Source organism: Podarcis vaucheri, assembly GCF_965113315.1.
Source record: "Podarcis vaucheri genome assembly, chromosome: 7".
NCBI lineage: Eukaryota > Metazoa > Chordata > Lepidosauria > Squamata > Lacertidae > Podarcis > Podarcis vaucheri.
This window is the reverse complement of record NC_138765.1, coordinates 21115658-21130085: the sequence shown is the minus strand read 5'-3', so window position 1 is coordinate 21130085 and position 14428 is coordinate 21115658. Positions and strand designations below refer to the sequence as shown.

The window sequence follows — 14428 nt, the reverse complement described above, 5'->3', positions numbered from 1 at the left end:
CATTTAAACATTATCATCATATAAACCATAACATACAAAAATAATTAAAATAAAAATAGAAACTAAAACATTTTCATACCATATTAAATCCATATTTTCAGATTATTCAGATCCCTTGACTTCCCTCCATTTCCTCCCCTGGTTCATTTATAATATATTATACATGTCTATAATTTCTTTATCCTTAACAATTTCCCATTTTAAACATTCTCCTTAATATTACAAATGTTTTTAAAGACCTACTATTGTATTAACTTCCTTACAGTGCTTTTGTAAATATGCAATAAACATTTTCCGTTCTTTCTTATATTTGTTGTCTTCTTGATTTCTTAGTCTTCCAGTCAATTTAGCCATTTCAGCATATTCCATTAATTTAAGTTGCCAGTCTTCTTTAGTTGGGACTTCTTTCCAATGTTGAGCTATCAATATCGGGGGGCTGTTGTTGCATACATAAATAAATTTCGTATCCATTCCAGTTATACCTATTAAGAAAGCTTCTGGCTTTTTAACAAATGTTATTTTAAACTTTTTTTTCAATTCAATATAAATCATTTCCCAAAAACTTTTTATAACCTTACATTGCCACCACATATGGTAAAACGTACCTTCTACTTCTTTACACTTCCAGCACTTATTATCTTTTGTCTTGTGGAATTAGAGTAATAAAAGCCTCTTTCCAAGTCTTTGGTATTTCCCCTATCTTTAATATTTTGTTCATTCCATTTTGTAGTGGGTGAATTAAGTAATTTTCTAAATTTTTTGGTAGTATTTTGCTGTTAGTCCATCTGGGCCTGGTGCTTTTCCTATTTTTGCTTGTTTAATGGCATTTCTGCTATATTAATTGGTGCATTTAAAATATTCAACTTTTCATATGGAATTTCTGGCAACTTATTTTGTCTTATATTTCTTTCAATTTCTATTTTATCTTCCGGTCTGGCTCGGTTTAGGTCCGAAAAATATCAGAAGAAAGCAACCACTAATGTTCCTGTGATAGTATGGTTGTTATCTACATACTCTTTGAGTTGCAACACTGTGCAGATGTGATGAAACCCAAGACACATGCAGCATATCCTACCTAGAAGCAGGGGTTGTTTCTTTACAGAAGTCAGTTCTATTCAAGGAATCCTCTCTTTGAAGGACTATTCAAGTCTGGTTTAAAGGTCAATAACTGAAAAATCAAGAGTAGGGGTCTTGATGTTGCCTATCAACTGTGAGCACGTGGAACGAGCAGCTAGTGCATTTCAACTATTTTGGCGATGAGTTTAGTGGCCTTACCCATAACTTTCTTCCGTGTAGGAAATTTGTCTCATATGCAGTCACCTACACATTGCACGGAACTCTAGTAGGAATCTTTACTTACTCTCCATCAGCCACAGCAAAAGACTATAAGAAGCAGAAATCTGGATGAGCCCTTAGCTTCCTTGGAAGACTGCAGGTTCTTAGGTTTATGCACAAGGGAGAAACATTTTTCTTTCTCCACTTTCTCTACCCTGTGCATAATTTTATTGTTCCCCATCATGTCTCCCCTTACTTGCTTTTTCCTAACCTGAAAAGTCCCCACTACAGCAATATTTTCCTCAGAGCTCCAGCCCCTTGATCATTTTGTTTGCATTTTTCTGCACCTTTTCCAGATCTACACAATATCCTTTTCGAGGTGCAGCAACAATACCAAAACACAGTATTCAAAGTATGTGATCACACCGTAGACTAGCATCAGACTATTGGCAGTTTTATTTTCAATCTCTTTCCTAACATGAATTTCACCTTTTTTTCACAGCTACTGTACAATGGGTCAATGTCTTCATTGAGTGATCCACTATATAAAGTTAGGATTTCTTGCTTCAATGTACATACACTTACATAGAACAATATTTCCCATTTTAAGGCCCATTCACCCACTTTGGAGCAATTCTTTTGGACCTCTTCACAATCCCTTCTTTCTTTTTGAAATACTGGATATTTTAGTTTCATCGCTTGACCACTTCACTGTCACTCCCAACTCTATTATGAACAAGTTAAAAACACTGGCACCAATACAGACCCTTGGAGACACCCCTTCTTACATCCATCCATTGTGAGAACTGTTTCCTGTTCTTAACCAGTTACAGATCCATGAAATAATATGTCTCTTATCTAATAACTGCTAAGCTTACTCTGGTGTTTTTTTTGTGTGGGACTGTACCAAAGGCTTTTTGAAAGTCTAAATACACACTCTGTACTAGATCACCCCTATATAGTTATGGACCCTCTCTATGAACATAGTTATGGACCTCTTCTATGAACTCCAAATGTTGATTAGACAGGAATTACTTTCACAGATGCCATGCTGGTTCTCCTTCAGCATGTCTTCTTTCCTAGATGCTTCACAATTTCATCTTTAATAATGTTCTCCACCAGTTTTTCCAGAACAGATGTTAAGCTAACTAGCCGACAGTTTCCCTGACCTCCTCTGCATCCCTCTCAGTGTGTTCTGATTTTAAACACCAACATTTGGTTGACCTGGAGCCTGACACTTTTTTGTAGAGGACCAGTTTGTCACACACACACCCCAAATTCCTCCATGCCTAACATATCAAACTCCTCCTACTGACACCCATCATCTCATCAATGCATTGAGAGTCCTCAACGTTTCATGTCTTATTGGCCTTGCATGTAGATCTGGTAGCAGTTCTGAGAAAGCAACTTTGAAGATTCTGGTTTTCAAGCCTCTACCTAACACCTGAAATGTTGCTTCCAGAACTGCGTGTCTACACTTCCACAGGTTATTGAACCACTGACACTTCCCCATCATTAACAAGCAAGCTATCTAGATGATGTGTCACATTCTCAACTTTTGTAGGCAACTCACCATGAAGTCCACACACCCATTCCAAACCCTAATGATTGAATCACTCACTACCAGGAAACTCCCACCCCCTGGAGGAGTTTCTTTGGCATGAGAGGATATTGCTTCAATCACAAGGAAAAAGCAGCCAGAACAGACTCTGTAATGGGGGGGGAGGGGGAGAGAGAGAGAGAGACTGCCAATTTGGGAAATAACTTTGAAATCCATAACATCAAGCTGACAGCATTACCATATGTTGTATTGGTATGGGTAACTGAATGCATTTAGCTGTGCATCAATAAAATTATGGATACAATAAGATACAATACAATTTTATTACAGAATAAAAACAAACAGCATACAGCAGGGATGGGGAACCTGTGGCCCTCCAGATGGTAACAGATTCCAGCTCCCATCAGCTCCAGCCATCATTGCCAATGGTTGGGGGTGATGGGCTTGCAGTTCAACAACATCTGGATGGCCACAGGTTGCCTACCTCTTGCATGCCATATTTGAAAACAGAAAATACAATACAACCATACCATTTACTGACCAGCTTCTTCTGATCACATCTGAAGAAATAGTAATTCGGCAGCGATACCACCTGGTGGTTTGGTAGGAGGGACATGCATCATATGAGAGATAAAAGGGTGTGGGGATGCGAAATAGCAAGCAAGAGCAACCATTTGTCCTTCTTCAGTCCCAGGGGAAACTCACACCCACACCCTTAATGTGAGATGGATAAAAATGGTCAAAGCGTTCATTCTGTGCCACTGTGACGTGGTTCTTCCAATCCCCGGGGAGCCCTGAAAGACCACAAGAGGGACTCGTAACCACAAAGATGTTCAGCCAGAATTATTTCAGCACTGGCTTCAGTTCCTGATTAACTTTATCCATTGGTCAATGGCACTTCACAGGGAAAGACTCTCACCCGCCCCGCCCCACCACCTTTGCCTAATGGCCTTTATCCATGGACTCCACCATAAGCTATATTGTTACCTGTCAGCACAAGCGGGTGTTTAATGTGCATCGAAATACTTCCTCGCTTCCGAGATGAGATAGGCAAAGCCTCATTCTTCACTTTCTGGAAGGAGGGGTTTTCCGCCACAGAGTCAATTTGCTGGCTGTTCAGTTCCTTGCCAAGGAACTGGCAGATCTTCTCCACACTCCCTCGAAGATCCTGCAAGAAGGGAAAAGCAAATGACTGTGAAGCTGATTAAGAGGCACACAGAGAGCATCACTGCTAGTTTGTAGGGTGCATTTCACAATACTGATGCCATGAGTGTATTGACCTCTCAGCCACCATGGTGCAGAAGCCAGAGTAGAATCCTGTTCTCAAAAAATTGCCTTTCTTTTTGTCTCAGACTGCCTCTTGGCCTGCTCAGCACCGAAGGAGCATCTGAGACAGCAGCAGACCTTGGTTGTGTCCACATTAGGTCACTGAGTCCATGTGCAAATTTGTTTGCCTTCATCCAGTTTTGATTTTATGCCTCCAAAATCCGTCCTGTTGCTTCCTGTCTATACTAGTGGGTGATGCTTGATGGAATGTTTTCATGCTGTGTATCTCCACACTCCTTCTCAATTAGTATATCCTTGTCCTTCACAAGTTCTGGAAAACTGAGGTCCATTATAGGCTATTTGTTTATCTGTGTGCACACTTTAAAAAAAAATGGGGGGGGGATACAAGTTTTTTAAACTATCAGATTTGCACAAAATAATAAATTTGTGTGAGGTTCCAAATGTTGTGGGCATTCATGCGAGTATTTGTTTCCCTGTGCACAGACACCTAAAAAAAAAAGTCTTTTTCTGAAGTAAGAAGTTGAAGAAAATACAAGTAAAAGGAGATATTGGAATAAATACAAAATAGCTAATCTGATGGCATTCCTGGTCTGATGTGGGACAAAGGAAGGGCACTCTGCACATGATATAAAGCTCTTTTCCATTAAGTGACTTTCCTATTAGGTTTATTTACCACCCTGAGCCCGGTCTTGGCTGGGGAGGGTGGGGTATAAATAAATTTTATTATTATTATTATTATTATTATTATTATTATTATTATTATTATTAATCATGTAGAGAGGCAGAAAGGAATACTGCACATGTTTAAATGTATCTAGCAAACAGTGCCAGAATTTACAAAAACAAAAATGGTGAAAACCTTTTCTAAACTTCTTTGAGGGGGTTTTTTAAAATCAGGTGTTATATAGATTTTATGAAATAGATAAGCAATAAACAAGGTGAGGTAACTATGGATGTGTGAATATAACAATGGGCTCATCTACACTTCTGCTTTTCTGCCACTTTCCCCCAGGAAATCCCGCTGTTTATAGCTGAATTGGAGCAAACATCAGTCAGGTTTTTCTCCAGATGGACATTTGCTCAGACTTGGCACTAAAGAGCAGGTTTTCCAGGGGAAAGCAATGGGGCAAATACAAAACGGCTTGGACTCATGCCTAGAAAGTATGAGTTACAAGCAGAAAACTGGCTGGACCCATGCTTCCTAGCTACGGGACAAGCTGAAGTGTGGACAACTCCAGGACGAGCGCTAAGGTTGGACCACACCTGTTTCAACTCTTCAACCGTGATGAAAAGGAAGTTTTCCCTTTTCTTCATCTGCAGCCAGCCTTTCACGTGGTCAAACCAGGAGCCATGGGACACTGGAAGACAAAAATGGAGGCACCAGTAAGCATCAACAATAGAGAGGTGTGTCAAGGAAGACTCGGGGAGAACAGACTAACCAAGAAGGTAGCAAGGAACATCTAATGCTTTTCTCAGACAAAAGCAGGATAGCAACAGGAAACTCCTGAATCCTATCCAGATACTGCCAGTTAGTTACTAGATTACATAATGACATGGAGTTTGGGGTGAGACAGCAACTTTACCACTTCTCTTGGACCACACCTCCCATCAGCCCCAGTGTCAGGATGCTGTCAGTGGCTTCCAGCTGGTTGCCCAGGAAAGTATACAGACAAGGAAAAGTTTCTTACTGACCTGTTTCATTTCAATCTTTACAGAGAGAGGCTATAGAACCCAGCCTCTTGGATAATGGCCCAAGTGAATCTCCACCCCCCCCATCCCTCCCACTTCCTCATTCATCACTTCTATGGGTGCTGCTAAGTATAGCCTGGGGTCAGGGATGATGGCATTTGTAGTCCAGTAACAACTCCAGTCTCACACATTCCTTATAATATTGCCCCAAAACACTGAATTTGAGACCCCACTATATCCCCGCCCCACACATTCAGGTCATTCACTATTTAAGGACGTTATTAATGTTAAAAGGAAATGAGTTTAACTATCATGACACCTCCCACATTCCTTCTAATTTATCCCTGCTGGAATTACAGTTCTATGATAGGGCTCTAGCAGTGGTTAAAAAGAGTGCCTTCGTGGTCCCATGGAGCAGACATTTGGGCTGCAACAGAGGGGAATGAGCCCAGGGCCGTCTTTACCCAGGGGTGCAAGAGGCGCCCAGGCGCCAAATTCTGGGGGGTGCCAGGCGCCCGCTGCTGAAGCAGCCTAAGTTCTTAACTATCTACCTGTTATGAAATAATAAATAATTTTGATCAAGCTAGAAAAACAAAATACATATATACCTAGGTATTACCGAAATGTATACCTGCTGTTTCACTAAAGGACTTTTGACTTTGTGCACTCCTTTACCAAAGAAGCGCCGAGCCAGCAGCGGCGCTTGTCAATCACCACAGCGGCGCTTGTCAGACTCAACGAGGGCGCTTGCCATTCTCAATGGTGCCATGCATGCGAAATTAACTAAATTTGGGCGGATCTTTGCACCCCAGCCACACATATGCTAAAGACGGCCCTGGGTGAGCCGATTTGGCTCTTTCCATACCGTTCCCATCTAAGAACTCCTCCAAGAACTCATCCAGACTTCCAGGATCCTTCCATTTTTTATAGTGGTAGTGGAACAATACCAGCACATCCTTGGGGTTACGGAGGGTGTAAATAACCTGGAAGAGAGGCAGCGGGCACATTTTAAGGGAGGAACAGCAGCACAAGCTCTAACGTTGGGTAGAATGTGGTGGCCAAGTTGGGAGTCAGGAAATTAACTATTTATTGTAGTTTTATTATGTGGTAGTTATTTATTGTTTGTAAGCCGCTTTGAGATTCATTTGAATGAAAAGCAGCATGGAAATAAATCATATCAAATAGTCGTATTGTTACAAAGGTTGCGTGCCACCCCAGTCTGCTGAGCAGTAGCAAGATCCCAGAGGGTTCCAGGCTCTCTGGCAGGGTTGCTTCAATTGGGAAATCGAGGCACAGCAGAGATGAGTGTCTTTAAGACATATGGAAATGGAGCATAGCCTCCACTGTGCCACATTTCCAAAGAAAACACAACCCTGGTTAAGTGCCAAGACCCCTGAAATCCTGTGCACCACTTGGCAGAGACTGGGGTGGCCCATAATAATGTGCATTTTTATGTTCATCTTTGTACAAATCACCTGGTGGGCAATGAGAATAACTAGGAGGTACAAATTTAGAAGGATCACTGTCAGTAGATTTGCCTTTCAATGTACACTGAATCTCTCCCATCCCTAATCCCAAATCATATCTGATTTTCCCTCAGAGCACCTATATTTTAGAGTTTTGTATCTCTGAGGATTTAGGATTTTGAGATGTAGGTAGCTCTGAAAATTGCTTTAATCCTGCACTTAGCAACTATGTCTGGGGTTTAAAAAATAACAGCAGGTGTTGGGTGATTTGCCTTGAGTCCATAGAGGAGGGGCAGTTTTCATCAGGATCACAGCCAGGAAGGGAAAGGTTAAACTTCGCCTTTCTGCATACTATGGTTCCAATGAAAATCACCCCCTCCTCCAAACAGCAACAACAAGCTATTAGCTATGCAATTACTATAATAGGAAGTTTGACCCTGAGAAAAGCTGGAAGCAAAATGAAGGGGAATTTTCTTGCTTAAAGTTTATTTGCAACCTTCCCTGAATTTATAGTCTCATAATTCACACTTTGCCTTTCACATTGCCCCCTCAATTTTAAGGGACCTTTTGGGGGTGAGGGTGGGAAAAATTAAAAAAGAATTGAATTTCAAAAAGGGCTAACTTTTAGAGGTCCTTAAAAAGTTTTCCTGAACCTTAAGTAGGTGTAAATAGTAGAAACCTGTGATATCTTGTTGGTCTGAGATTTATTCAAGAACAGGTGTCTGGTGGCCCCTTAAGGGACAGAGGAAATGGGACTGGTGTGAGGTTTTTAAAAAAATCATTTTCTTTAATTCATTTCTCCATGAAGATCCCAACCATTAAGGAAAGATACATGAACATTGCCAGTGGCATGGATTGAAAAAGTCAGTCCCTGCCTCACCATACAGATATGGCTTCAGAACCCACCTGCATGGCTTCCTACTTGCCAAATCATCACATCAGCTAGTCTGGCCCTCAGAAGCGAAAGCTGAAAACACAGTTTGAACTATGACACAGTGGCGTAGCGTGGGGGGTGCAGGGGGGGCCGGCCGCACCACCTGGGGGTTAGGGTTAGGGGGCGCAAATTACTTGCCTTGCCCCGGGTTCTGACAACCCACGCTACGCCACTGCTCTGACATTTTGCCTAATTTTGAAAGTGAGACGTTTCATTGCGACTTCCAGCTACAGAGAGAGCTTTGGGGGCAGCCTAGCAAACTGGGGCCACAGCAGTCCTCTGCTGAGGTCATGGACTGAACATTACCTATTCATAGGTAAAGGTAAAGGGACCCCTGACCATTAGGTGCAGTCGTGACTGTCTCTTTGGTTGCGGCGCTCATCTCGCTTTATTGGCCGAGGAAGCTGGCGTACAGCTTCCGGGTCATGTGGCCAGCATGACTAAGCCGCTTCTAGCGAACCAGAGCAGCATACGAAAACACCGTTTACCTTCCCACCGGAGTGGTACATATTTATCTACTTGCACTTTGACATGCTTTTGAACTGCTAGGTTGGCAGGAGCAGGGACCGAGCAATGGGAGCTCACTCCATCGTGGGGGTTCGAACCACCGACCTTCTGATTGGCAAGTCCCAGGCTCTGTGGCTTAACCCACAGCGCCATTCTAGAATTAAGATGATGGTTAAAGAGTCTTTCCTATAGTGATCTCTAAGCTTGTACTATTACTGCTACTACTACAAACAACCCTCGTGGCACCTTCCTGGAAATGGGCTGTGCCAAATACTGTATTGACAGTACGGAATTCCCAGTATCTTTACTGCAGACAGACATGATCAGGCTTTTGTGTGTGAATTGTTCCTCTCTTACCTTGGCCTTGGACTCGAGAAAGGTCTTAGGGAAAAGGTTTATTGGAAGGTGAGAAGCCAAGATTCTGGGTGGAGGATATTTCAAGGCAGTCTTCATGCCATCAAAAGTCTCGATCCAGGTTATTTTCTCACTGCAAACCCACGAGGGGTCCCATTCTTGCTGGATCGCTGACAAGATCTCTGCCATCCAATGGCTACCTAGGAGGGAGTATAGCAATCATAGGGCTACCTCTTCTCCCACAGGCCTTTTGGTTCTGCAATGCACACCTTACAACTACTTTGACAACCAAAGCAAACCTCCTGGCAATATGAAATTATTAGTGGTGAGGGGATGTGACCATTTTAAATGTTTTTGAATTGTCAGGTGTTTTCATGTGCATTATTTAAAAAAAATCTTATTATTTTAATATCATTGCTTTAACATTTTAGTGTTTGCTGCCCTGGGCTCCTATGGGAAGAAGAGCAGGATGGGCATTTAATAAATAAACAAGATAAATGATTTGCCAATGCCAATTAAAATGACCTTTCCCTGTTTATGTCCTGCAGCTCTCATTCCACACACTGTCTTTCCTACCTGACTTGGGGTAAGAGACACTCAGTAGATCGTCATCTAAGAAGCGAAATTCTTTTTCCAGATAGGTGAGCGATTCTGTTGAGGACAGCGCTGTGGGGAATAAGATCCCATTGTAGACGAAAAATGGTGATGACATTGAAAAACGCTAAAGACATCAAAATAAATAGATCAGTAACCTGGACCAAGAAAGTTGTACAACCTGTTACAAAGCATTTTAATTCTGATGGCCCTCAACCTTTCTGGACTGGAGGTATCGTAGAAACATTTCTGCATAAAGATGAGCAACGGGAAAGTTGGTAGATGGATCAATGGTCTGATATGGTATAAAGCAAGTTGCAATGTTTAATTAAACATTCAGCCCTTTATTCCAAGCCATGAATGGGAATCTTGCTAAAGGGCTAGCATGGTGTAGTGGTTAGTGTCATACTGGAACCTAGGATGCCAGGTTTCAAATCCCCACCCAGCCACTGGGTGACTTTGGGCCAGTCACTCACTCTCAGCCTAACCTACCTCACAAAGTTGTTGTGAGGATAAAAGAGGAGACTATGTACGCCACCTTGAGCTCCCTGAAGAAATGTAATAAATAGATATAAAATACATATTTTTTTTCTATGGGGCAACCATCAAATCCACCATTGTAAGAAAGAGGATTTCTGAATCAATCATCTTAAGACACAAATAATCAACAATGGTTTCCATCTAGAATACAATGCTTGTTTCCCATGTAGCCTTTTCCTTTTCTTAAATTAAAAACAACAACAATGTATTGTGTATGACACACTCCTTAGAATTATTCCATCCCGAGTGTTCTTAAAACTGTCATCCAGGCTAATGGTGTTCATTTGAAATCCCAACTGTATCCCTGAGGAAGGTAGAAGTCTAAACATTTAGCTACATAGTCTTACATACTGTATGTCTTCCCCCCCCTCAACTCTCTCTCTCTCTTATACACACACTTAAATATATATTGATACACTTACAGTGATTTAGAGATAGATATGTTATCATGCCTTAAGTGTCAGTTTGCATTTCTTAGTGCAGAAAGCATTGATCTGATATGCAGATATCTTTCCTATTCTAATTAATTCAAGAGGGTTCTGGAAGCTTCTCTGTGTGAAAGAAACAAGCAGAAAGTTCATGATGTTTGGCTTATTCCTTCAGAGAAGCTGAGTACAGCTGGCTTAAACTGGTTGTGTTATCTCTTCTGTCAAGGTCATGCTATAAAAGTAAGGCCAGAAGGAGTCTGGGTTTCACTTTCTCTTTCTATCTCTCTTCTGGTGTGGTGTTCTGTATATAGCGTTAAGGATTTGTCTTATTAAAAGTTATTGTAAGTTTAAGTCTGCTGCAACTTGAATTCTTATGGACAGTACCAATCCTGGATGTATTGGATTTGTGACCATTATGCACATTTGCCTTCAGTAGCAGTAAAGCTCTGCTGGATGAAATATTAATTGCGTCTGGTCTATTTATTGGGAATCCTGCAACGTGTTTTAAGTTTTTTACTCTGCTAACTATACTTTGGAGTTCGGCACCGGATCAATATGAGTAGAAGCTGGGTAGATTACTTCTGAAATCCCTGAGAATGGTGCTTTGCAGATAGATAGATAGATAGATAGATAGATAGATAGATAGATTTTAATGGGCAGCCTATGGCACCTACCAACGGAAGACCAGGCAAGTGAGCTGTCCAATGATGAGGCAGATGACTAGTTGAAGGCTTCTCTGCTGCTCCTTCTTCTACCTGTCTCATTCTGAGGAGGAGGAGCCAATTGGGTCCTTCCTCAAAGTGAGACATTCCAAGTGAGGTGGCCCGGAAACTGCCTGTGCTGCCCACCATCTTTTGCTGCTCCTCAACACCACCATCATCAACAATAAAATTCTACCCCACCTTTTTCCCTGACAGGGACTCAGGGTGACTTACATGTAAAATACAAACAATTAAAAACAAAAGAGGGACAGAATTTTTTTTTATTAAAAAGTACCCCAATCAAACCTTGTATATTATCTCTTAAAGTCATACGGATAATGGACAAGGTGGGTCTGGGCTTTCCAGATGTCTTCTTTCCCCCAATGCCATGCCTCAGTGAACCAGTTACAGTTTATCAATTAACCATGCAAAGGTGGTCAGTAAACAATTTTCAGTGTGGTTTAATAAGCTATTGTTCTTCACCAGAAACTCTGAGAATTGTAGATCTGGCAAGGGAATGGGGGTCTTCCAACAACTCTCAGCACCCTTAATAAACTACAGCTCCCAGGATTCTTTGGGGGAAGCCATGGCTGTTTAAAGTGCTAGCGTAGTGTTTTAAATGTATGGCATGAATGTGGCCTGAGCTGGCATCCGGGTGTGTTGCAGCTTCTAGTTCCTGTGTTTGCTTCTCTGTCATGCTGTCTGTTGTTGATGGTAGAAAGCTGTTTCAGGCTGAGTTGTGAGACTCTCTTTGTCAGATCAAAATAAATGCAGTTGTGTCACAGGGCTTCTTTGCAGAGTTGGAGCCTGTTCACAAGCCCCAAGGCACCCAGAGAAACCCATGAGGCATGCACCAAATTATTTCATCTCCTCTGGGCCAGATTGTATCTTAAGGCCCTCCTTAAGGCCAGAAATCAGAACAGCTTCTACCATTAGTGTCCAGTTAGAAGTGAGCAAAGGGTTCTAACTAGAAACCACTAGCAGGAAGACATGTTGACTTCAAGGAGAGGAGGTAGGCAAGAAATGGTGACGCCTCTTCCTTGGTGCAACAAGAAAAGGCAGGCAATGATGGAAGAATGAGGCTGCTGCATCCTAAAGAATTGGGGGCGGGGCATATGAGCCCTCCATCCCATTTGTGTGGGATGGAGGGCTCATAAACCTGTCTGGTAGAGTGAAAAGGAGTGACAGTATTGAAGTAAACAACTTAAACAAATTAAAATTACTCCTGCGACTTTCTGTAGTTTGCCAGATCTTACTGGAACACCCATGAAAAACATCTTGTTCCTATGGTAACTCCAGCAAACGCAGCTGAGCGGATGAACTACAGGGAGCCAAAAGGGACATTTTAATAAATTCCAGTAGGTGCTGAGAGCCCAGAAGCTTAAAAAAAACCCACACCCTTAAAAGGAGTCACACAACAATGGACCACAGGTATGAAGTTTACGGCATGTAATGCCTTAAGAGAGAATATTATGAAAATGATATACAGGTGGTACATGACACCAGTCAAGCTTGCAAAAATCTATCATTTGCCCGATAATAAATGTTGGAAATGTAAAGAAATTGAAGGCATATTCTTTCACCTTTGGTGGACGTGCCCAAGGATCAAGGCTTTCTGGGAGATGATCTATAATGAAATGAAAAAGGTATTTAAATATACCTTTCTGAAGAAACCAGAGGCCTTTCTCCTGGGCATGGTTGGCCAATTGGTGCCAAAGAAGGATAGACCTTTCTTTATGTATGCTACAACAGCAGCAAGAATACTTATTGCAAAGTACTAGAAGACACAAGATTTACCCACTCTGGAAGAATGGCAGATGAAGGTGATGGACTATATGGAACTGGCGGAAATGACTGGCAGAATCCGAGACCAGGGAGAAGAGTCGGTGGAAGAAGATTGGAAGAAATTTAAAGACATTAATAATAATAATAATAATAATAATAATAATAATAATAATTTATTATTTGTACCCCGCCCATCTGGCTGGGTTTCCCCAGCCACTCTGGGCGGCTTCCACAGAAACCAAAAAACACTAAAATATCATACATTAAAAGCTTCCCTGAATAGGGCCGCCTTAAGATGTCTTCTGAATGTCAGGTAGTTGTCCATCACCTTGACATCCGATGGGAGGGCATTCCACAGGGTGGGCGCCACCACCGAAAAGGCCCTCTGCCTGGTTCCCTGTAGCTTCGCTTCTCGCAATGAGGGAACCGCCAGAAGGCCCTCGGCGCTGGACCTCAGTGTCCGGGCAGAACGATGGGGGTGGAGACGCTCCTTCAGGTATACTGGGCCGAAGCCGTTTAGGGCTTTAAAGGTCAACACCAGCACTTTGAATTGTGCTCGGAAACGTACTGGGAGCCAATGTAGGTCTTTCAAGACCGGTGTTATGTGGTCTCGGCGGCCACCCCCAGTCACCAGTCTAGCTGCCGCATTCTGGATTAGCTGTAGTTTCCGAGTCACCTTCAAAGGTAGCCCCACGTAGAGCGCATTGCAGTAGTCCAAGCGGGAGATAACTAGAGCATGCACCACTCTGGCCAGACAGTCAGCGGGCAGGTAGGGTCTCAGCCTGCGTACCAGGTGGAGTTGGTAGACAGCTGCCCTGGATACAGAATTGACCTGTGCTTCCATGGACAGCTGTGAGTCCAAAATGACTCCCAGGCTACGCACCTGGTCCTTCAGGGGCACAGTTACCCTATTCAGGACCAGGGAGTCCTCCACACCAGCCCGCCCCCTGTCCCCCAAAAACAGTACTTCTGTCTTGTCAGGATTCAACTTCAATCCATTAGCCGCCATCCATCCTCCAACCGCCTCCAGGCACCCACACAGGACCTTCACCGCCTTCACTGGTTCTGATTTGAAAGAAAGAACACCCAGTCCAAACCCCCTGATGATCTCTCCCAGCGGCTTCATATAGATGTTAAAAAGCATGGGGGAGAGGACAGAACCCTGAGGCACCCCACAAGTGAGGGCCCAAGGGTCTGAACACTCATCCCCCACCACCACTTTCTGAACACGGCCCAGGAGAAAGGAGCGAAACCACTGTATAACAGTGCCCCCAGCTCCCAACCCCTCTAGACGGTCCAGAAGGATG

General features: G+C 42.7%; 1 protein-coding gene across 1 annotated transcript; it reads right to left on the bottom strand.

Moving 5' to 3' along the window:
- Nucleotides 1-1713: 1713 nt before the first annotated feature.
- LOC309537222 (sulfotransferase 2A1-like) lies at nt 1714-11501 on the bottom strand. Its single transcript, XM_082231911.1, has 7 exons — nt 11310-11501; nt 9650-9794; nt 9077-9273; nt 6678-6795; nt 5387-5481; nt 3824-4004; nt 1714-3630 (listed from the first exon to the last, which is right to left on the bottom strand). The coding sequence occupies exons 1-7, from the start codon at nt 11484-11486 to the stop codon at nt 3521-3523; spliced, it is 1023 nt and encodes a 340-aa protein (XP_082088037.1). The 5' UTR covers nt 11487-11501; the 3' UTR covers nt 1714-3520.
- Between the last annotated feature and the right edge of the window lie 2927 nt (nt 11502-14428).

Excerpts from the sequence above, each read along its gene's own strand:
- LOC309537222 (XM_082231911.1), bottom strand. The coding sequence starts at position 11,486 with ATGGTGGGCAGCACAGGCAGTTTCCGGGCCACCTCACTTGGAATGTCT. Across the intron at positions 6,796-9,076 it reads TTCTCGAGTCCAAGGCCAAG|GTTATTTACACCCTCCGTAA; the intron begins GTAAGAGAGGAA and ends CCTCTCTTCCAG. Across the intron at positions 5,482-6,677 it reads GGAGTTCTTAGATGGGAACG|TGTCCCATGGCTCCTGGTTT; the intron begins GTATGGAAAGAG and ends TTTGTCTTCCAG.